The sequence below is a fragment of the Oppia nitens genome, unplaced genomic scaffold (assembly GCF_028296485.1).
Source record: "Oppia nitens isolate AA-2021 unplaced genomic scaffold, nextdenovo-longstitch-racon4-pilon3 scaffold38_pilon_pilon_pilon, whole genome shotgun sequence".
Classification (NCBI taxonomy): Eukaryota; Metazoa; Arthropoda; class Arachnida; order Sarcoptiformes; family Oppiidae; genus Oppia; species Oppia nitens.
In genome coordinates this window covers 542,833-564,896 of record NW_026533219.1, presented here as the reverse complement: position 1 = coordinate 564,896, position 22,064 = coordinate 542,833, and the positions used below count along the sequence as shown (strand labels likewise).

Sequence of the window (22,064 nt, the reverse complement as noted above, 5' to 3'; positions counted from 1 at the left end):
TATCTTATCTTATCTTATCTTATCTTATCTTATCTATATCTTATCTATATCTTATCTATATCTTATCTGTATCTTATCTCTTATCTTATCTCTTTATCTTATCTCTTATCTTCTCTTATCTCTCTCTCTTTATCTCTTTATCTTCTCTTATCTCTTCTCTTATCTCTTATCTTATCTCTTATCTTATCTCTTATCTTATCTCTCTTATCTCTATCTTATCTCTCATCTTATCTCTCATCTTATCTCTCATCTTATCTTATCTATTATCTTATCTATTATCTTATCTATTATTTTATCTCTTATCTTATCTTATCTCTCATCTTATCTCTTATCTYATCTTATCTATTATCTATTATCTATTATCTTATCTATTATCTTATCTATTATCTTATCTATTATCTTATCTATTATCTTATCTATTATCTTATCTATTATATTATCTATTATCTTATCTATTATCTCACCTAAATTTACAAAACCTAACATAATTTAACATAACCTAACCTATCATAACCTAACCTAATTTAACCTAACCTAACCTAACCTAACCTAACCTAACCTAACCTATCATAACCTAACCTAATTTAACCTAACCTAACCTAACCTAACCTAACCTAACCTAACCTAACCTAACCTATCCTATCCTATCCTAACCTAAATTAACAAAACCTAACCTAATTTAACCTAATTTAATCTAACCTAACTTCCCTAAATTAACCAAACCAAGCTTACCTAAACTAAAATAACATGTCACCACATAATAATAAATGCCCAGGGTATGACAAAATATATGCAGGCATTTTTCAAAATTGGCATCGATTGTTTATGTCAGCTATTTTTTTACCCTGATTATAATTTTATTTATAATTTTGCAATAAATTTAATTAAATGGTATGTATAATACATACAATGATATTAAAACTAATTAATTTATTTAACGTATTTTGTTTTGTCTGTAGGGTTAGTCCAAAATATGCAAATAATAATTAATTAAATAAATAAATTTATAATTAAAAGATTATTTTATTTACAAATAATATAATAACACTTGATTTATATAATTTATAATAAGTATAACTAATATAATATAGTTATATTTAATTTGATATATATTTCTGTATTTAAAGGCAGGTATTAATATATATATATATATATTATATAAATATATATATATATATATACCGGTAATTATAATCTCTTAAAATATAATAATAATAATAATAATACAATTAATAATCTCATTGTTTTCAAACAATAATAATAATTATATATATATTTTTGTGAATACAAACAAAATTTCAAACAAAAATCACATTTGATTCAATAGTTTTGTCCAAATTTTTAATTAGTGTACTCATGTTGTTGGCGGGGGCGGCGGCGGTACCGACGCCACCATTGTTTGCCACCACAGTATAGATGCTTTGCCGTGAACTGGGAGGTCTGGGTGGCGGCGGTCCCCGTTCTCCCCGGACAATATCGCTGGGTTTGGGCGGCAACGGAGGCGCCAATTGTAAGCCGCCGCCGCCGCCGCCGGAAATAGGTTTATAGTGTTTGGTCATCGCTGCTGGCATTATGGTTGTCCGTACGGGCGGTTGAGGCGGCGTAAAGTTTGGTACCGATGTATTCAATCGGCAATCGATTGGCGACGAACCGGTCATTTGTTGTGAATGGCTGTGCGTTTTGTCCGAGTTTTGGCGCAAATTATGATACAATTGAATACTACGTAGAGTGGCGTCCAGATCAATGTCGTTGATAATATGCGGCGGCGGCAGTGGTAGCGGTCGATCAGCGGTAGCTGTTTGGTGACGGCTATAGGTCACCGAAGGTGACTCGCAAGAAGTGGCCATTGATTCGGCGATGTTGTTCGGATCAATAGCAGTGTTGCCATAATTATTGCTGTTTAGACACTTTGTATTGACTGATGATAACCTATGGTTAGGGGCGGCGGCAATGTTAGGCACTTGACATTTGGCACTAGATTTTAACGGCGATTGGACGGGCATATGCTGTGCGGCCAGTAGTAGGTCACGAAAAAATTGTTCCGATTTAGTGTCGTCGCTGAAGCTAATGTTTGCCGTCACCGACGGGTTATTGGCGGCGGCGGTAATCATCTGTCGACTGCTGTCTGCAGGAGTATTGGGCAACGCCTGCTGTGGCAGTGGTGCTGGTGTTAGCATCAGCACCGGTAGGTTCTCTTTTTCATCAGCATTGTTGTTATGATTAGAAGAGCAGTCATCGCCATCGTTGTCGTCGTCGTCGTCCATAGATTTTTCCAATAACGAGTCACTTAAGACACGTATGGGCGGCAGCGGCGGCGGTCGCTGCAGTTGCGGAGTACCCGCACCTACACCTCCTCTGGACTCCCCGGCGACGGCAACCGGCAGCCGACTGGATGCACAATCCCAGCCCCACTCTTCCAGATCGTCGCTGATGCTGACAATCACCCGCTGGTTATCCAATCTAGTAATAGGCATATCGTTGGTAACTGTTTGCGATGAGTTGGCCTGAAATTGATAAAATGAATACCCGAACAATTAATCCCCGAATAAATAAAATTACCGGTAATACACAAAAAAAACATACAATTTGTAGGACAATGTGTTCCAATTTGTAGCCATATTTGGCCAAAAGTGGACCGAAAACATCGCCGCTAGACTTGGATGTACGCGATTTGATGCCAATTATCTCGCGATTAGGAAAATCAATTTGAAACAGTACTCGCTGTTCAACTCGTAGTTCATTGCAGCCGAGTGTCGACAACTGGACATTCGGGTCCAGTGCCTAACAATTACAGTGGAAAAAATAAATTAGAAATTAGAAAAATTACCGAAATTTTCGGTAATATATATTTTTAAAAAATCATTCATTACTTTATCGCATGTAGTTATAAACGCATCGAAAGCCGTATAGTTTAGTCCGCGTTTTTCTAGTAAATTGTCGACCATTTGGCCGACAGTCTGGCCGTCGACCACTGGCACAAACGATTGCGACCGATCGGGTAGTATAACACACAATAGATGACAGTCATTGTTGGTACAGTTGTGATGGCAATTGTGTCCACCGTTGCTGCTGTTTGTCGAGTGTGAGCTGATTGTTGTTGTTGTTGTTGTTGTCGGTGTCGGCTGTAGTGGTGGTATTGACGCTAATTTATTCAACGATTCATTGGATTTCGACATAAAAGCCATGTTTTGTCGGCCACCGCTACCATCACCACCGCAACCGCCGCCGTTTGTACGATCACTGGTAGCGGTGGTCAGCGATGACTGCGAACCAGTAAAATCGGACGACTTGTTGCTGGCAATCGGTTCGGTAGACTTGCACCTGATGTACGTGTGCTTAGCGTTTGCCTGTTTTAGCATTTGTTTTTCGGCTTTCGACGTACGGATTCGATGCCACGGTATGAATGACCGCTTTTTCGGTTTAATAGTATTCAGTTGCGCAGCGTTGAAGTTACCACCGCTGGTCGTCTCGTAGGGTAACGGTTTGCCCTGTAGTTCCAGTGCTACACACTCTTTGAAAATATCCGATTTCAGGAACCGCTGATAACAGTCAAACTTCATCAGACTGTAGATCTGTTTCTCAGCCGTTTCGAACAGATTCGGCGTCGGGTCGTCCAATGTTGATTCGACAATAAGCCGCGATCGGCCATCAATGTTGACCGGTTCGGGTGCACCGCTGGCCAGATGCTGATCGTATATCAGTTTAGCTTCAAGTTTTAGTTGTTCAGTCGGGTCGTTGTTGTCGGTAACCGCCGTCGTCGCTAACTGTTTGTACTTTTGACACGACAACCAAAACTGTAGGTTTTCATAGCTGTACTCTTTTTTCAGAAATTCAGTGAACGCCCGAACGCCTACACAATCGTTCAATAGTTTTTCGAAATGTTGAGCCCAACCGCCAACCCAACCGACATCGACGGGTCGTTCGGATACTACACTAGCGCTGGCAGCCGACACCGTATCGGACATCGGAGCTATACCTTCTAAGCTCATCGACGACGACAACTTAGCATCTAATAGATGATAACAACAACCAGAGGATGTAATCTCATTGTTCAGTTCGAGATTCTCTTTGGACAGTGTGGCCGGTTTTGACCAATCGGTAGCGCTTTTCGATGAAACAATAGTAGTCGTATCGCTGGCCGACGCTGCCGATGATTCGGTAGGCACTGGCGGTAATGGATGACTATTCTTATCGTTTGTATTGCCATTAATGCCATTATTGTCATCATTATTATTAAGACTCGATTCCGTTTCTAATCCGTGTTGTTGTTGTTGTGTTGCAGCGTTCGGGTGCTGGTGATGGCCAATACCAGTCAAACTCAGATATTTGCTAACAGTTTGCCGAACGTTAGCCGCGTCGAGCTGTCCATCTAGTCGTTGGCTATTATATGACTTATTGCGACCGATATGTTGATGATGTTGTGGTGGATGCTGATGATGGTTATGATGTTGTTGTTGTTGATGGTTATGGCGATGATTATGATGTAAATGAAGATTATTGTTGTTGGCAGCCGTATCAGGTGATCGGCTATTTTCTTCGGTAATACCGCTGTCACTGTTGCTGCCGCTGTTCATAGTACTGCTGGCGCTGACATTGGTGGTCAATGCGAGCGGCGCGCAGCCGACTGTTTGCCGATAGAGACCGACAATCATTCGTAGTATTGAATCGGAACTCTCTGTGCGAAACAAACAAAAAATATAATTATTATTATTATTATTATTATTATTATTATTATTATTATTATTATTATTATTATTAGTTAGTAATTACCTGGAAATTCAAGACAATGAGTACTAATGGGATCTAATGTGCATTTGATGCCAAAGTTGTGCGCTATCTTGTAATGGGTTTCATGTGTCGATAGATTTGTATGAAATACATGACATGAATAACAATTATTATTATTATTATTATTATTATGGTTTTGAATTGATGTAGTATTTGATGACATAATGATTGCAAAATATTTTCTATTATCCGAACAAATGCCGCACCATTTCAGACTATCGGCGCCAAACTTGGCCACCGATCGGCCCATTATGTCCACCAATTGGATACAATCCTGATATATGGCCAACAATATGGTTGTCTGCATAGGCGAATGGGGGGCGGTGGCGGCGGCGGCTAAGCTGGCGGCCGTATCGGTGACGCCCATCAGTCTCAGACAATCGGTAACAATCGTCGAATCGAGATGACTGTCGGCGGGCGTATCGACTGTCCCGAGATAGCCGACAACGGCCCGCAACAGTGCCCGCGAGTGTAAATCTTGGCCACCGATGCCACCGCCGTTGCCGTTGGTAATGGTGGCCATTGAACTACTAGATTGGCCATACATTTCAGTCTATATACGATATAGTAGTTAATTAAATAATTATTGAATTATTAACTATTTTAAAATATAATACTTATTAATGATATTTATTATATCTATTTTAATAGTAGCCTCAAGTCAAGTGCTACTAACTAACTAAACATTAATATTAATCATCAAAAAAAAAAATTAAAAAATTGATAAATTAAATAATTAATTTATTTAAAAAATTTATATAAATATTAATAAGACCTATAAATAGATATATAAAATAAATTTTTGCAAAAAAATAAGTTATGCAAAAAAATAACATGTTATATACGTATAAATTATATATATATATATACTGTATATATATATCTAGCAATTAGTGGTTAAATAATTCAAATAACTAACTGTTTTTTATGTGATAAATGTTTAGATAAAATGCTTAAAAAACTAATAAAACTAACATTTTTTAGAATTTTTTAAATAAATAACTAAAAATTTATTTTTCAAAATTTAAATATTCAATTGATAGAGAAGTTAAAACTTGAAAAACTGATTTTTTTAAAGTGTCATTTATATTATATATTAAACTGTATTTATTATATATATATTGTGTGATACTATCAGATAATAATAATAATAATAATAATAATAATACAGTAAATTGGGTAATAATAATACATTGAACTACTATTACAGTATATACTGTATATTACCACTAACTACCTGTAGTTACACAGTGTATTAGACGCCCGTAAAACCCCTGTTTGACCCATAAAACTCAATCAATTATTATATATATATATAAATAATAAATACATGTATATATATATATGTTATAAATAATATTATTTTAGCCCTCCCTTCCCTCCCCCCACTCCTATCAAATACCAGCGATAAATATAAAAGTATATTAATAAATACAGTTTACAACTATTTATAAGAAAAAAAAAGTTTTTAAAAAAATTGTATTCAATTCAAACAGATTTTTCAATTTCATACAAACATATCATTTATAATAATAATAAAAAGTTAATTAGTTTTTTTTGATAGACAAAAAAAATATGTAAAATTAAACCAAATAATATTTAAAATGAAAAATAGAAAATAAAATATCGATTGTTTAGATAAATATCCTGTAATTAAAACAATTTATTTAAAATACATATTATTATTATTATAGTTATTGTAAGATAATAGATAATAAAGTCATTAATTTTATATAAAACAAAAAAAAATATGATATAATAATAAAATAAAATAATAACAAACAAACAAACAAAAACTTGCATTTAATTGCCGATCGGCGGGTAAATCCATGTCCCTATCGCTGGTCATATGTCGTGTGGGCGGTGACGGTAGACTACTACTACCAGCACCACCACCGGTGCCTCTTTGTTGTAGGCAATCACTAGTACCGCCGCCACCACCACCGGTACCCATAATGGCAGTTGACTTTAATGTTTTTGTATTATTAATATTATTAGTATTATTATTATTATTATATATGGTATTCAATGAATTAGTTTTATATGAGTTGCTTGAATCGCTTTCACCACTTTGATTGCATTTACTACTAATTTTGGACAACTTTTGCTCTAATAGTAGATCAATTAGCGGCTCATTAGTCTTGCCGTTATTATGATGATTATGGATGTGTTTCTGGTGATGATTGTGATGTCTCGGATGATGACTATTATTAGGTCCAGTAGTTGACATAGCGCTACGTCGGCCACCAGTATTATTATTAGCCATAAAAGCCGTACCGTCGATAAGTACCCGATCATAGCCGCCTCCGCCGACGCCACCTATTGTTGCAGTATTTGTGGCGTACATATCGTTGCGATATCTATGGCGCTGATGTCTTTGCGTATGATGTTGTCTACTATGTTGTTGTTGCTGCTGTTGATGATGGCTGTGATGGTGGTGGTGGTTATGATGAGGTCTATGAGTCGATGATGTAGTCATCATTGGGTGCGACTGCTGTCGCAATGACCACCTTTGCCGATGATGCTGATGATGATGACGATCTGCTTGTTGTACTACCTGTCCATTGTTATCATCGCAATCATCATCGTCGCCGTCATCGTCATCATCGGTATTACTGCTCAAATAGTTGCCGTCCGATGGCAGACACTGTAGCCTAAGCGGACCTGACGTACGCTTTATTAGTTCGACAATCGATTCGTGCGACATATGAAACACATCCCTGTCCTGTACGGTCATCAAGTAGTCGCCGCTTCGTAGACCACTCCAGTGGGCGCCGCCCTTCACGTGGGTCAGTATCGATGGTTTTTCGCCTTTTTTTAAAAAACAAAAAACAAACAAAACAATTATCAATAAGTTTTTTTCATTGGATAATCAAATCAAATTGAATTACCCGATAGTGTAAACCCGAAGCCGTGACTGGTGCGGATCAATTCAACACATTTGACGGGTGCGGCATCGTTGTGGCCATTGGTCATCATCATCACTAACTCGTTGTTGTTGTTGTTGGTGTTGCCGATGATATTGGAAGTGTTAGACAACAATCCAGTGTCAGTACAAGTGTTGGCATAATTGTTGTTAATGTTATCGTCGTCGTCGGTGGTGTTGGTGGCGGTCATTGCCGCTGATGATGACAATGACATCGGTTTTTTCCGATGATGTCTATAAGCCATGATTGTTGTCTATAGTCGTTGTCTTGTCTTATCATTCAAACTGTTGTCAGCTTTTGCTGCACTGAATCTATCGCTGAATCATTTGGCCATTTGATTGATTGACACCAATGTCTGGACTCAATGAATGGCCACCCGATCGGCAATGATAATGATCGGGTGAGTGATTGATTCAGTGACCACCGATGATGATCGGGTGAGTGAGTGAATGACCATCCGATGATTATCGGGTAAGTGAGTGACTGAGTGAGTGGCCACCCGATGATCGGGTGAGTGCGCGGGCGGACGGATTGATGGACACAATCACCTGTTAATGATAACTACAAACAGTTGTTGTCGTTGTTGTTGTTGTTGTAATCAAAACAATATCATCTGTTTGTTGTTGTTATCTATTGATCACTCAATTTGTTTGTTATTATTATTATTATTATTATTATTATTATTATTATTATTATTATTATTATTATTATTATTATTATTATTATTATTATTATTATTATTATTATTATTATTATCTATTATATGATAATTCAAATCAAATCATAATAAACATAGAAATCAATGTATTGTTAGAACTGTTGCTAAATATATATCATTGATATGTTTCTCTCATCACTGACTGTACAACACATATGATGTCAATTAAACACTGTATATATATATGATAAGTAATGCATTTAAAGAATGAATTTATTTTAATATAAAGTATATAAAATACTAATAACAACAAAAATGGACATCAATAATGTCAATAAATATAATGATTATAAATTTATAACATTATACCGTAAGACTAAATAAAAACCATACTATTAGTACATATATATATATATATATCAATATTCAATATTCAATATTCAATATATATTAATATTTAAATAATCAGTGTTCCCATACAAATGTATTTTAAATTAGTACCGTATTCCCATAAAAATAGTTTTTTTAAATAAGTACCGTCTTCCCATAAAATATTTTTTAAAATTAGTACCGTCTTCCCAGTTTTTTTTAAATTAGTATCATCTTCCCATAAAAATAGGTTTTTTCAAAAATAAGTACCGTATTCCCATAAAAATAGTTTTTTTAAATAAGTACCGTCTTCCCATAAAATATTTTTTAAAATTAATACCGTCTTCCCAGCAAATAGTTTTTTAAATAAGTACCGTGTTACATTATTAATTATATTATACCTTGTACCTAAAATTATCTTAATTATAATGAAAAAAATTATGGGAACACGGTAATTAAAACAATATTTCTATGGGGAACATGGTATTTCGATATAAAAGTCGGTATTAGTTTTGGTAAGTCGGTATTATTTTTGGTAAGTCGGTATTATTTTTGGTAAGTCGGTATTATTTTTGGTAAGTCGGTATTATTTTTGGTAAGTCGGTATTATTTTTGGTAAGTCGGTATTATTTTTGGTAAGTCGGTATTATTTTTGGTAAGTCGGTATTATTTTTGGTAAGTCGGTATTATTTTTGGTAAGTCGGTATTATTTTTGGTAAGTCGGTATTATTTTTGGTAAGTCGGTATTATTTTTGGTAAGTCGGTATTATTTTTGGTAAGTCGGTATTATTTTTGGTAAGTCGGTATTATTTTTGGTAAGACGGTATTATTATATTGTAAAGTGTTATTGTTATATAAAAGGTCATTAATGTGATGTATTAAGGTATTTAACAATTTGAAAATAATTTATTATTTTTTGTCATAATTTATGGCTAATAACTTGTCATTCAATCGTTTTGTTATCCATTCCTTAATTAAATTTTAGTAATCAAATGACTAAATAATTAAAAAGTAAATCAAAACCATAATAATAGTCATTGTTTTCTCAATTAATCTATTTATTGATATATACTATGTATTAAAAAAATTAAAAATTAATTAATTATTTGTTAATTTAATTTTAATAATTTTTTAAAATAACTATTGTTTACGTTCTTAATATTGTTAACCAGAGGTAGTCTTAATTGTGACACAATTGTGTTATTGTGATAATAATTGGCATTAAATTGATGATTACATTTGAGAGACCATATAAATAGCTCTCTAATGAGATATTAATCACAAAAATTGATTATCAAATTAACAAATAATTAATTGTTTTATAAATCCATTCCTTATTAACACAATTCCTTAAATACATTGACTTTCATACTGTATGTAAATATATATATATATATATAGATCTATGATATATGGGATTAACACTTGTTTGTGGGCCCCCATAGCACACACACACACACACATACACACATACATAAATTTTACATACATACAGTATACTATTCAATGCTATTGAGCGAGTGATGAGAAAACTGGTTTTATTTTTAATTTTATTTTTTTTTTAATTTTCAGTTCAAAACAAACATAAATCACTGACTTGTAATCGTTTGTATAGTTTTGTGTGTGTTTGTGTGTATTATATATTTTTTGAATTCAAATAACACACACACACACACACACACACACACACACACACACACACACACACACTGTATATAACAACAATCAGTGTGTGTGTGTATGTGTGTAGGTATGTATGTATGCATGTATGTATGTGTGTAGGTATATATGTATGCGTGTATGTATGTATGTAGGCATGCATTTAGTATGCGTGTATGTATGCGTGTTTATGTGTGTAGGTATATACTGTGTGTATGTGTGTGTGTGTGTAGGTATATATGTATGCGTGTGTATATGTGTATGTAATGCATGCATGTATTTAGTATGCGTGTATGTATGCGTGTGTATGTGTGTAGGTATATATGTATGCGTGTATGTGTGTGTATGTAATACATACATACATACTATGTGTTTGTGTATGTATGTATGTATGTATGTATGTATGTATGTATGTATGTATGTGTTTGTGTATGTGTGAGTGTGTATGTATGTATGTATGTGTTTGTGTATGTGTGAGTGTGTATGTGTGATGAGAAAAACAGGTTATTTAAACTTTTTTTTTTGAAATTGTACCATTCACAAATAATGTGTTAATAGTACTGTACATAATGTTTGATTTTTTTTAAAACGAAAAATTGTCCAAGTACATGTATTAAATATATTTTATAATGTTTGTATTTTATATTGGTAGTTTTATTTTAATAAAAATAATTAAATTAATTTTTTTTCTATCAATATTGTCATTTAATAATAATATAAATTAAAGTATAAAAATTAACATGGCAATTTAAAAAAATAGATCATAATAGTATTTAATACTAATTTAGATATTAATTGACATAAATAAATTAAATTTATAGAAAATATGATTAAATTAATTATTTTATTTTTTTAATTATATCCATTAGAAAGATAATTAATTAATTATTATAAAGTATTTTATTTTATTTATTAATTTATTTTTCAAATTAAATAAATAACTTTTTAAAAAATAACATTTAAAAACATATATTATAAGTTTATTGATAATACATATATTGTATATATTAATTGAATAAATTTAATAATAATAATTATATGATAATAAAAGTAACAAATGGCACACTTTTTTTAGCTGAAAATTAAACATTTTTTTAAATATAAAAAACAATTCAATAAAACACTTAAACTAATCAATCAATTTGTGTCGATATACAGAAATAATATATAATAATAATGTATTGCATTTGTAATTATTACAAACAAACAAAAAATAATAAAATTGAAAAAATTATTTTTTATCACCCATTAAATTATTAATTAGTCACAAAAAAAACATTTTGTGTTTTGTTGTTTGTTATTATTGCTAACAATGGACTATCAAATGGTAAGGTAATAATAATAATAATATTGATAATAATATTTATATATAATAATTATTTAATATATAATTAAAGGCATCTATAATATCACATAAAATTTGCTTATTATATATATAATAAAATACATATAATTTATAATTATAATAATAATACAGAGGAAGAAAAAATCTCAAGTATTTTTCAGATCATATGTTTTAAAAAAAAGGATAAATCAATCAATCAATCAATAGATACTGTATTTTAAATATAACACATAAACATATAGAGAAAGAGAGAGAAAAAATAGAGAAATAATAATAATATTATTATAAATAATCATAAAATGTATTGAAAGAAGAAAAAAAAACAAAAATTAAAAAAAATTAAATTAACTATTTTTTCTCTCATAAATTAACAACAATTATAATGTGTATTATATATTAATAATAATAATTAAACATAAAAAAAATTGGCATAAATTGTTGGCATTTATATTAGCTATTTGTTTGACTAATAATATTATATTATTATTATTTGTTTTGATTACTGTTTTTTGGCAAAACCTTTGTCCACTAATATCGAACCGATATATAGATCTTCCGAACCGGTAGTATCGCACAGGGATAACGATAGGACTGGTTGGCCATCCAATTGATCGATAGACTGGACAGTCGATACAAACGGTTTCTTTTCAACCATTTTGCGAAACTCGAAACTAGTCATTACGTCCCAATCGGTACCGATTGGTTGTACGCCTATTCGGGTTTCGGGAGGGAGAGACAAAAAAAACATTATTTACAATAAACATTACCTGTATTTGTATGTAGCAAAACCCCCCCCCCTCCCCCATCGCTCCCCTCTCCCTGTCCACCACCAAATGGTTATATATGTGAAACTATGGGATCTATATGTAAGTTACAACCCTCACCCCTCCCCATATCAATAGTTTGATTTAATGAATTCACAACTACTAGTGCATAACATTGAACAACCCCCCCCCATCCTCCCAATCATTTTCTATACCCATGACTTTCACATATAGACCCTAGTAGTTTCAACCCCCCCCCATACCAAAAATTGATGGGGCGGGTGGGGGGCTATACGGGTACAATCAATCATTATTTGATACGATTATTGACATATAGGAGTGTATAGCAGGAAGGGTTGGTGGAGGGGGTGGGCTATATACATATGGGTCGTACAATCAATCAATCAATTATTATTTGATTCCCGAAAATACTGCCGACACTGACCTGCAAGTGACGCGCGTAGCGCTTGAGCCGGTAGTTCGCGAAACATCGTATACAATGGTTGAATATCTTTGATATCGACAGTCAAATGTTCGCCATAATCCACCAAATAGGTGATCACCTGAAACGGATCCCTGGATATGACACTCTTGACCTGAGCGCGGAACCATTCGTCGCGTGCTTTGGTCGCTATATATATACCGTTGACAATCAGTTCGGCTGTCAGATCAATATGATTGTCCACATTGTCGTAGAAGTCCAACATTTTCGACTTTAGCTTCTGAAACGGCGAATTGTGTGCAGTATTGGCAAACGGGACGACTATAAAATTCTTCGGCGTTGCCGACAATAGTACGAAAATGTCGAAATATTCTTCGGGATTAACATCTGGCAACAGTGGCGGCGGAATTGGACGACCGCCCGATAGTACGTTATCCGACGTATATGTATCGCCAGAAGAATGAGATGTGTGACCATTAGTGTGGCCGCTGTTGTTGACAACGCCACCGATACTGCCATTCAATTGGCCATTGGTTTTAGTATTAACTTGTTGTTGTTGTTTTGGTGGCTCTATCACTACCTGATCGGTAGTACCGGTAGTTATCATCCTATCTTTTGGCACACTTTGTGAACCATTTTGTACTTTACGATTATCGGAAGCGGTTGTGGCGGCGGCAACGGCAGCCGTGGCGGTCATTAAACCGCTTTTATTGTTCGGCGACAGCTCCGGTACAGGAGATTGTGTATTAACCACAGATGGTGTCATCCTTATCGGTGTCATCGGTATCTTTGTGTCTCCATTTTTCCCAACAATTGTCAATGACTTAGCCAATGATGATTGTGATACCGGAGAAGCTGGAAGATTACCGGTAGAGTTGCGTACCTTTTTGATCGGTAATTGAATAAAAGTTTTCGATCCGTTTGAGTACTTTTGACTGAAAAACAAAAAAAACAATTATAAATCAATATTAACTCTCTTTCTAATAGTCTCTCTCTCTCTCTCTCTCTCTCTGTCTGTCTCTTTCTCTCTCTCTCTGTCTGCCTCTCTCTCTCTCTCTGTCTGTCTGTCTCTCTCTCTCTCTATCTGTCTGTCTCTCTCTCTGTCTGTCTCTCTCTCTGTCTGTCTCTCTCTCTGTCTGTCTCTCTCGCCGATTACACTTACACTGTGACCTCAATGAGATCGGAGCCGCACTTTTCGAGTATTCGTATCCAATCGACGGGCAATCGGTGACTAAATCGGCGCTCGTATTCCTGTTTGAGACCCGTATCGAACCACGGTTTCAGTTTGTCCAGCGATAGTATCTAATAATAACGAAGACAGAAGTGGACAAAACAAAATTACCGCTAATAGTAATATAATCTATCAATTGATAGGATCAGTCATTATTATAGGTCCGGTCTCATCGAAGTACACATACTTCAAGAATACGTTCAACAATAGTGTCATCTGTGGTCATATCGGTAGTGACGGCGGCAGCGGCGGCGGCCGTTGAACTCAACTATCGGTAACAGATTAAGAGAGAGAAACAGATGAATAAAACATTTTCCCGTATAATCGGTCGGCAGTTGTGTCTACACATCAACACATGAATGGACTACACATACCTGAGTGTCCATCGGTGCCGACGACGACGACGTCGGCGGCGATGATAGCATTGTTGAAGACATAACAGCGGTGGCGGTGGTGGCGGCGGCGACGGTAACGATCAAACTAGCGGTCAATTTAAGTGGCCAAATTCAAAGTTGTTTGCGGTCAAAAATTGCGGTCAATAACAACAATTACATTCAAATAAAACTTTTATTTTATTTTTCACGCGCGTGACACGCGTTATACGTGACGTGCAATGAGTTGTTGACCACACGTTTTGTTGACACAAATAACTAATAATAATAACTAAATAAACAAAACATAAAAAACAATTGAATATTAATATCAAATAATTTTGATTTAGATTTTTATTATTATTAAAAAATGTTTAAACATTTTGTATGTAATGTAATAATAATAATAATAGTTTTTACACACAAAATAAAATTAGTAATTAATTAATTACTACTAATTTAGTTAATTATTTATAAAAAAAAAACTTTTTTTTTTTTTAAATTTTTATCAAACATTTAACACACATATTATATATTTAATAATAATAATAATATACAGGTATTACTGTATATATATGTGTGTGTAATAAATACAATCAAAAACTAATAAAAACTAAAATATTTTCATAAATTATATTTAAAAAAAAATAAAATAAAAATTATTATTAAAAAAAAAGTCAACGTCTGAGTCAACGCTTTACTAAAATATTTTTTAACTACAGTAGTAGTCATACGTGTCGTACATATGCACATATAATTATATGTAGAGAAATTTGGATAATTATTTCAATATTTTTTACTAATTAATTAATTAATTAATTTTTGTTTTGTGTAAATGTAAAATAATTTTTTTTTTAAAATAATTAAATACATACAACTATATAGACTAAATAAAAAAAATGATTATTTACTCGTTAAAAGTTATGTAATTATTATTTTATTTTATAAATAATTATTTATTGATTTTAATAGAAAATTTATCATTTATTTTATTCATAATTTTATAATATAAAAAATTAAAAAATTATTTTTAGTATAAAATAATTATAGATTTATTTATTTTTTAAATAATAATAATTATTAATAATAATTATTAGTATTATTATTAATAATACTAATATTATTAATAATAATCAAATCATCAATGCGCGCACGTGTGCAACATCTATGATTAGATAACGTAATTTCATAATTTATTTGATATAAAAAATTAAAAATATTTTTTTAAAACTACTATTTCATACATTTCACAATGATTTTAGCCTATTTTATACAACAGTTTATAAAATATATATATATAATTTACAAACTATGTATAGAATATAACATATAATAAAAGGTATCAAATCATCGACAAAAAATGTACTGATGTAAAAATAAGTGTACTTTAAAATATATTTTAACATTAGATTAGATTCCGTCCCTTTGTTTTAAGATCCATAAATTTTCATATTCCCTGGGAATTCCCACGGGGAATTTATTAACCTTTATTGACCTATTGAATTTTATTTAAATTTTATTATACTATTATTGTTGGTACTATTGTTTAGATAGGTTAGGTTAGTATCGATTAAATTCATTGATTAAATTAAATTTAGATTTTAAAAATATTTCAAAAAAAAAATTTATGCCAAAAAATTTTTAATTTTAGTATTATTATTAATTTTAAAAATAATATATATATATATATTAATAAGCTAGGCAGGGAAAATAAAATAATATATATACCTATTTTTCGGGAAAATTAGATAGATTTTATTAGGGGAAATTCCCTCCCCATTTAGTAAAGTTATTACCCAAACTCTAAAATATATTATATTTAATACACTATTTTGTTTTTATCAATAAAATAGTATTACATTTATAGTAATACAGTTATTTTAATAACAGGTATTAAAAATTTATTTTTTGTTTGTTTGTTAAAGTTATGCACAAAAAAAATAAACAAATTAAAAATAACTTGTTTGTAATAATAATAATAATATAATTGACATGTAATAATTATTAAAGTGTACTAATTTTATTTATTTTTATTTATTAATTTTTTTTAAATTTTATTAATAGTATCATGTTGCGCATTTAAATAATTTAAATTTCTAAATAAATATTTAAACATAATTATCTATATATTATTTATTTAAAAAAAAAAAATATTATATTAATAAAATAAAATTCATATATTTTCACGAATTCCTGAAAGGAATACGTATATGCATTCTATAAGTCGGTCTGTCTGTCGGTCTGTCTGTCCCACGAGGACATAGGTTCGAATCCACTATCCGCTACAAATTTTTTTTTGATTTTTTTTGTTTTTTTTCTTATTTAAGTTTATTTTTTATGAAATTGAAGAAAATTGTGTCCAAAAATTAATTAAAAAAATGTTGATTTTTTTTGAATTTTTTTTTGAATTTTTTTGAATATTGATTTTTTATTTTTTTCGTTTTTAAGTTTATTTTTTAGGAAAATAGTAGTTTATTTTGTAATACTGAATCATTTGATAGCCCACATGACTATAGTTGTTTATTTTGTCATACTAAATCGTTTGATACCCTACATAACTATAGTTGATTTTATTTTATCATACTGAATTTAATTTTTAATTATGATTAGGAATTCGTGTGGAAATGCTTTCTAGCATTCTCAACTGGTTTTTTATATATTTAATTTGAATGTTGAATAAAATTTAATAAAATAATTAAAAACTTATTTTATTTATTAAATATTTTAAAAAATTTTACCATTAATTACCGTTAGTTTCAAAAAAACATAAATAAAAAATAAAACCTAGATCCAATTTTCACAACTTAAATCAATTGACACAAAAATATAATTAAATTTTCATTGAATTTTTGCAATTTTATTTATTATAATTAAATATTTCCTTAAAAAAAAATGAAAACTAATATTTTTATTATTTAAAAAATATAATAATTATTACCAAAATAGACAATCAATAAAATACACACAAAAAACAAATTATGAAATTATATATTGAATTTGATTACCAAAAAAAAAAAAAATAATTAGAGAAAAAAAAGAGACATACAGTAGAGTAATATTATATATAAGTGTTTATAACTTTTGTGTTTATATATATATATATATATAAAAAATTGCCAAAACTTGTTGTTATCTGAAGTTAATAGACCGTACGGTACGGGTGTTGTTGTTGTTGTTGTGTTATTAGTCGAGTGCCATCTCATCGTCTTTTGGTCCACCAGTAGATCCATCTTTTAATTGTTGTTTTTGAAGCGCTTTAACAAACTTTTCCAAATCTAATGCAAGAAAATTAGATAAATAAACAAAAAACAAAATAAGACACGAATTATAATCTCTGTCTGTCTCCCGAAGCTTACCGCCAGCATTGGCCGCATCGACGCACTCCTGGCTCAGTCCAAACTGGTGTATAAGCGGACCCAACTGTCCCGATTGTAGGGCACCGGAGAACGTACTGAGCGCCTGTTGAAACTGTGGCGACTGTACGGTAGACGCAAATACCGCTGATGTACTACTGGTGCTGCTGGTAGTAGTACTACTAGTGATGGTATCGCCTCCATCGGCACTGGGAGGCAACGATTCCCTCACTCGACGCATAAAATCTTCGTTACTAACCAACGGTTGCAGGGCTTCCAGTGTTAGACTCGACGATAAGTCAACTAAAAAAATAAAATATAATATAATTACCGGTAATTAATCAATAATTAAAAATTTTTCTAACCATTCAATGAGTCGTTATCTTTAGCACTGTTCGGTATATTCAGTCCACTGATGATACTCTGGAGATCAGCCAATTGAATGCCGGGTACGGACAGAGCACTGGCTAACCCACCAGCACTAGCGCCGCCGCCAGTGGCCGTCGCACCGCTAGCCGGTGATGTGCCGCCGCCGCCTGTAGTGGTCAACGACGACTCGCTAGTGGCTGCGCTGACAACGGCCGGTGTGGTGGCCGGTGTTTGCGGCGCTGCCGGAGTCGACACCTGCGATGCCGACGCACTACTACCACTACTGGCGTTACGCGTGTTGGACAACAGTGCAGCCAAACCACTGCTGCCGAGACCGCCTACACCGCCCAACACCGACATAAACTGTTGCGGCGATATATTATTCAACAGGCCCTGGATTTCGCTTTCGGGAATCGACGACAAGTCGGCCAGTGCACTGGCCGGCGACAGTACACCCGAACCGGCACCGCCGGCTGTTCCGCCCGAACGAGTCGATCCTATCGGCGGCGGATTATTGATGTAATCGTTGATTTTGGTAACCAATTCGTCGTCTTTGTCGTCCTTCGGTTCCTGACTCCAGTAGAAGAAACGTCTGGCACTCGGCTTAAACTTGAGGACAAACACCCGACCAGTAGTACATTGGGACACACGCTTGAACTCGGCTTCGTCGGGAAAGATGATCAGATCCTATAAGACGATTAGATAATTAAAATAAAAAATAAGTAAAACATTCAATCGGGCCAACAATTGATCGATCGGTCGGACGGACCGATCGGTAACATCACGGCTTACATCCTCTATATGACCGCTTTGCCGATCCTTCCAACAGAAATGCATTAGCGAATCGTCGGGACTTTGGTGAAGATAGACGAGTCCTTTGCGGCCTTTGACGGGACTAACCTGTAAATCAAACCAAACAACAACATTAATATCGGGACCATCATCGGCCAAACCAATAGTGGCCACTGGCCACATACGGTATACATACGGTAGTGCCGTTTTGGGTCATCTTTCCGGCCTTGAATTCAACCAAATACTGGCTACGGGTTTGAGCCGATGTTTGGCCACCGAATAGAAATGAACGAGACATAGGTTATAACGGGTCGACCGATTGGTTTTAGCGATAAATTAGGCGATGATTTGCGGCGCCGGAAACGGTAGGTAGCGGTCAGTGGTTATGTAGTGATTGTATTAATTAATTTAATTAATAATTAAATTAATTAATTGTTTTTATTGTTTACTTTAATAAAAACTGTATAATAATTATTGTATTAAATAAAAATTGATTTGTCATTCAATGCATTGAATTAAACATTACTTACAAACAAACAAATAGTTAATACATTTTTTTTTTTTTAAAACAAGTTAACTGTTAAACCGATATAGTTTTGGTACTTTTTTCAGTTATCAATAGGATGTATCAAATAATATACAGTTAGTATGTGTATAATAGTACTAAATAAGCGGTAAAATTATAATATATATATAAAGTATATTTACTATATATGTTTTGAATTGTTTGATAGCATATATAAACACAACAAATAAAAATGGCTTTAAAAATATATAATAGACATCTAGTGTTAAAATATTGTATAATTATATTAATAATTATTATTTAGTTATTAGTAAGTTATTAAACCTAATTAGTTAAGTTATTTTTAAAAAAAGTTAATTAATAATTACTAATCAAGTTTTCAAATTAAATTAATTAAAAAATAATTAATAAAAATTTTAGTATATCATCTAGTAATAAATTAAGTTACTATTTAAATAAATTATATACAATTTTAAAGTTTTATATTTTATTACAAATTTTAAGGTATATTAAAATAAATGATTAATAAATTTAAATGTTACAGTAATAACTATTTAACTAAAATAAAATAAAATAAATAAATCTTGAATATAATTTATTTATAATTTTTTTAATTTCATTTTTAATAAACACATAAATAATTTATAATATTTAAATATTAAATTAAATATTATTATTATTCATTTATAATAAAATTATTAAAATTTAATTTATGTAATAATTAATTATTAAAAAATAGATAATATTTTTATATATAATTAATAAATAATTAAATCATAATAATTTTAATTATTTTTTTCATTAACTTATAATTATATTGAATAGTTGGTCAACAAAATTGTTAACAACCATAAAGTTTTCAAACTTGATGTCAATGTTTTTTAAATGTTTTACTATTACTATAACTGATTAGTTTATCCATCAGTGACTTAGTATCCAATTGTTATCTTACAATAAAATACAGTCAATGTATGTAAATGTCTTAATTTAGCCACAGATTGATTGATCCAATGATTTAACATAAAGTTTTAAAACTATACTATTAGTCTAATCTATTGTATTATATATATATTATTTTTAAATATGATTTTATGATTTTAATATTTTAAATTAAAAAAATAAATAACTTAATTTGTTTATCAATTTAGTTTTTAATTAGTTTAGTTTTAATAGTTATTTAATTTTTTTAAATATGTAAATAATTTAATAATTAAATCATAACAAAACCAAAAAAAAAGTTTAAAAGATTCAAATTATTATACTATTTTAAAAAGTTTTTAGTAAAAAATAAAAATTAGTTTATAATCATCGCTAATGTCTAAAAAAATTTATAATTATATTCAACAAGTTTTACTAATATTTAAATTTTACAGTTTATAATATATATATATATATATTAAAAATTATATAACAATTGGATAAATTTATAAACTGTTAATACATTACTATTATACAGCTATTTATTGATTTTATGTTTTAATTATCTAATTTGTATAATCTATGGTATTTTAATTATTTTAAATTTGATTTTTTTTAAATTTAATTTTTTAAAAATATGTAAATAATTTAATAATTAAATCATAACAAAACAAAAAAAAGTTTATAAAAGATTCAAATTATTATAGTTTGTGATACTATTTTATAGTAAAAAAATAAATAAAAATTATTTAATTATCATCGCTAATGTCTAACAAAAAAAATGTAAATTTTATAATTATATTCATCAAGTTTTACAAATATATAAATTTTACAGTTTATAATATATATATATAATTATATAACAATAGGATATACTAAGTGACTGATAATACTTTATAAATATATCAATAATTTCTGCTAAAAAAACTAATTTTTTTAAATATATATATATATTATTTAAATTATTATCAAATACTATATGTATATTAATATTGATTTTATTGTCATTAAAAATATGTAAAACATATATAAAACAAACAAAAAATTACAATCAATAATATTAGTTGTCATTATTAACGATTAAGACCTGTATATATATATATATATATATATATATATAATAAATCTTTATTATTATTATTAATTACTCATATTTTTTAGTTTAAATTAATTATATTTTTTATTTCTCATTATTAATTACTCGTATTTTTGTTGTTGTTTTTAATTTCACATATTTTTTTTTATTATTAATTACTTTATATATAAATTGTATTTTATTAATATTATTATAACAACTATATATATATATACTCATTATAGATTTTTTTTTTAGAAAAAAAATAAAATTAATTAACTAGTTTATTTTGATATAACAAAATATAAATATAAAATAATTTTTTTTAAAAATTATAATATCATTTATTTTTATATATGCCGGGTTATTTTTACTTTAACTTTTAACTTACATTTAATATATATGTCATACTGTATATAAAGTATTTATTAAACTATTAGTTAAGTTATTATAAAAAAATAATTCAATTAATATTAA

At 30.6% G+C, this 22,064-nt stretch overlaps 3 protein-coding genes across 3 annotated transcripts; all 3 read right to left on the bottom strand.

The window, feature by feature from the left end:
• Nucleotides 1-1,247: 1,247 nt before the first annotated feature.
• On the bottom strand, nucleotides 1,248-6,734 carry LOC128957213 (regulator of G-protein signaling 12-like). Its single transcript, XM_054302944.1, has 5 exons — nucleotides 6,590-6,734; nucleotides 4,771-5,341; nucleotides 2,871-4,675; nucleotides 2,584-2,781; nucleotides 1,248-2,504 (listed from the first exon to the last, which is right to left on the bottom strand). The coding sequence occupies exons 1-5, from the start codon at nucleotides 6,635-6,637 to the stop codon at nucleotides 1,299-1,301; spliced, it is 3,828 nt and encodes a 1,275-aa protein (XP_054158919.1). The 5' UTR covers nucleotides 6,638-6,734; the 3' UTR covers nucleotides 1,248-1,298.
• A 5,427-nt stretch (nucleotides 6,735-12,161) lies between these two features.
• Nucleotides 12,162-14,830, bottom strand: LOC128957195 (uncharacterized). The gene is made up of 5 exons (XM_054302916.1): nucleotides 14,558-14,830; nucleotides 14,371-14,451; nucleotides 14,115-14,254; nucleotides 12,956-13,887; nucleotides 12,162-12,457 (listed from the first exon to the last, which is right to left on the bottom strand). Exons 1-5 carry the CDS (start codon nucleotides 14,618-14,620, stop codon nucleotides 12,246-12,248), a joined length of 1,428 nt encoding a protein of 475 aa, XP_054158891.1. The 5' UTR covers nucleotides 14,621-14,830; the 3' UTR covers nucleotides 12,162-12,245.
• Nucleotides 14,831-17,654: 2,824 nt separating this feature from the next.
• On the bottom strand, nucleotides 17,655-19,589 carry LOC128957194 (proteasomal ubiquitin receptor ADRM1-like). The gene is made up of 5 exons (XM_054302915.1): nucleotides 19,265-19,589; nucleotides 19,069-19,176; nucleotides 18,273-18,963; nucleotides 17,911-18,210; nucleotides 17,655-17,829 (listed from the first exon to the last, which is right to left on the bottom strand). The coding sequence occupies exons 1-5, from the start codon at nucleotides 19,364-19,366 to the stop codon at nucleotides 17,738-17,740; spliced, it is 1,293 nt and encodes a 430-aa protein (XP_054158890.1). The 5' UTR covers nucleotides 19,367-19,589; the 3' UTR covers nucleotides 17,655-17,737.
• Nucleotides 19,590-22,064: the final 2,475 nt, after the last annotated feature.

What these genes read in the sequence shown, in the direction of transcription:
- LOC128957213 (XM_054302944.1), bottom strand. Translation starts at nt 6,637, where the DNA reads ATGACCAGCGATAGGGACATGGATTTACCCGCCGATCGGCAATTAAAT. An exon ending in CCGCCGATCGGCAATTAAAT is followed by an intron (nt 5,342 to 6,589) that starts GCAAGTTTTTGT and finishes TATCGTATATAG; the next exon opens with ACTGAAATGTATGGCCAATC. An exon ending in TTATAACTACATGCGATAAA is followed by an intron (nt 2,782 to 2,870) that starts GTAATGAATGAT and finishes TGTAATTGTTAG; the next exon opens with GCACTGGACCCGAATGTCCA.
- LOC128957195 (XM_054302916.1), bottom strand. Translation starts at nt 14,620, where the DNA reads ATGTCTTCAACAATGCTATCATCGCCGCCGACGTCGTCGTCGTCGGCA. An exon ending in TTGTTGAACGTATTCTTGAA is followed by an intron (nt 14,255 to 14,370) that starts GTATGTGTACTT and finishes CGTTATTATTAG; the next exon opens with ATACTATCGCTGGACAAACT. An exon ending in GATCTCATTGAGGTCACAGT is followed by an intron (nt 13,888 to 14,114) that starts GTAAGTGTAATC and finishes TTTGTTTTTCAG; the next exon opens with TCAAAAGTACTCAAACGGAT.
- LOC128957194 (XM_054302915.1), bottom strand. Translation starts at nt 19,366, where the DNA reads ATGTCTCGTTCATTTCTATTCGGTGGCCAAACATCGGCTCAAACCCGT. An exon ending in AAAGCGGTCATATAGAGGAT is followed by an intron (nt 18,964 to 19,068) that starts GTAAGCCGTGAT and finishes ATCGTCTTATAG; the next exon opens with GATCTGATCATCTTTCCCGA. An exon ending in AGATAACGACTCATTGAATG is followed by an intron (nt 18,211 to 18,272) that starts GTTAGAAAAATT and finishes TTATTTTTTTAG; the next exon opens with TTGACTTATCGTCGAGTCTA.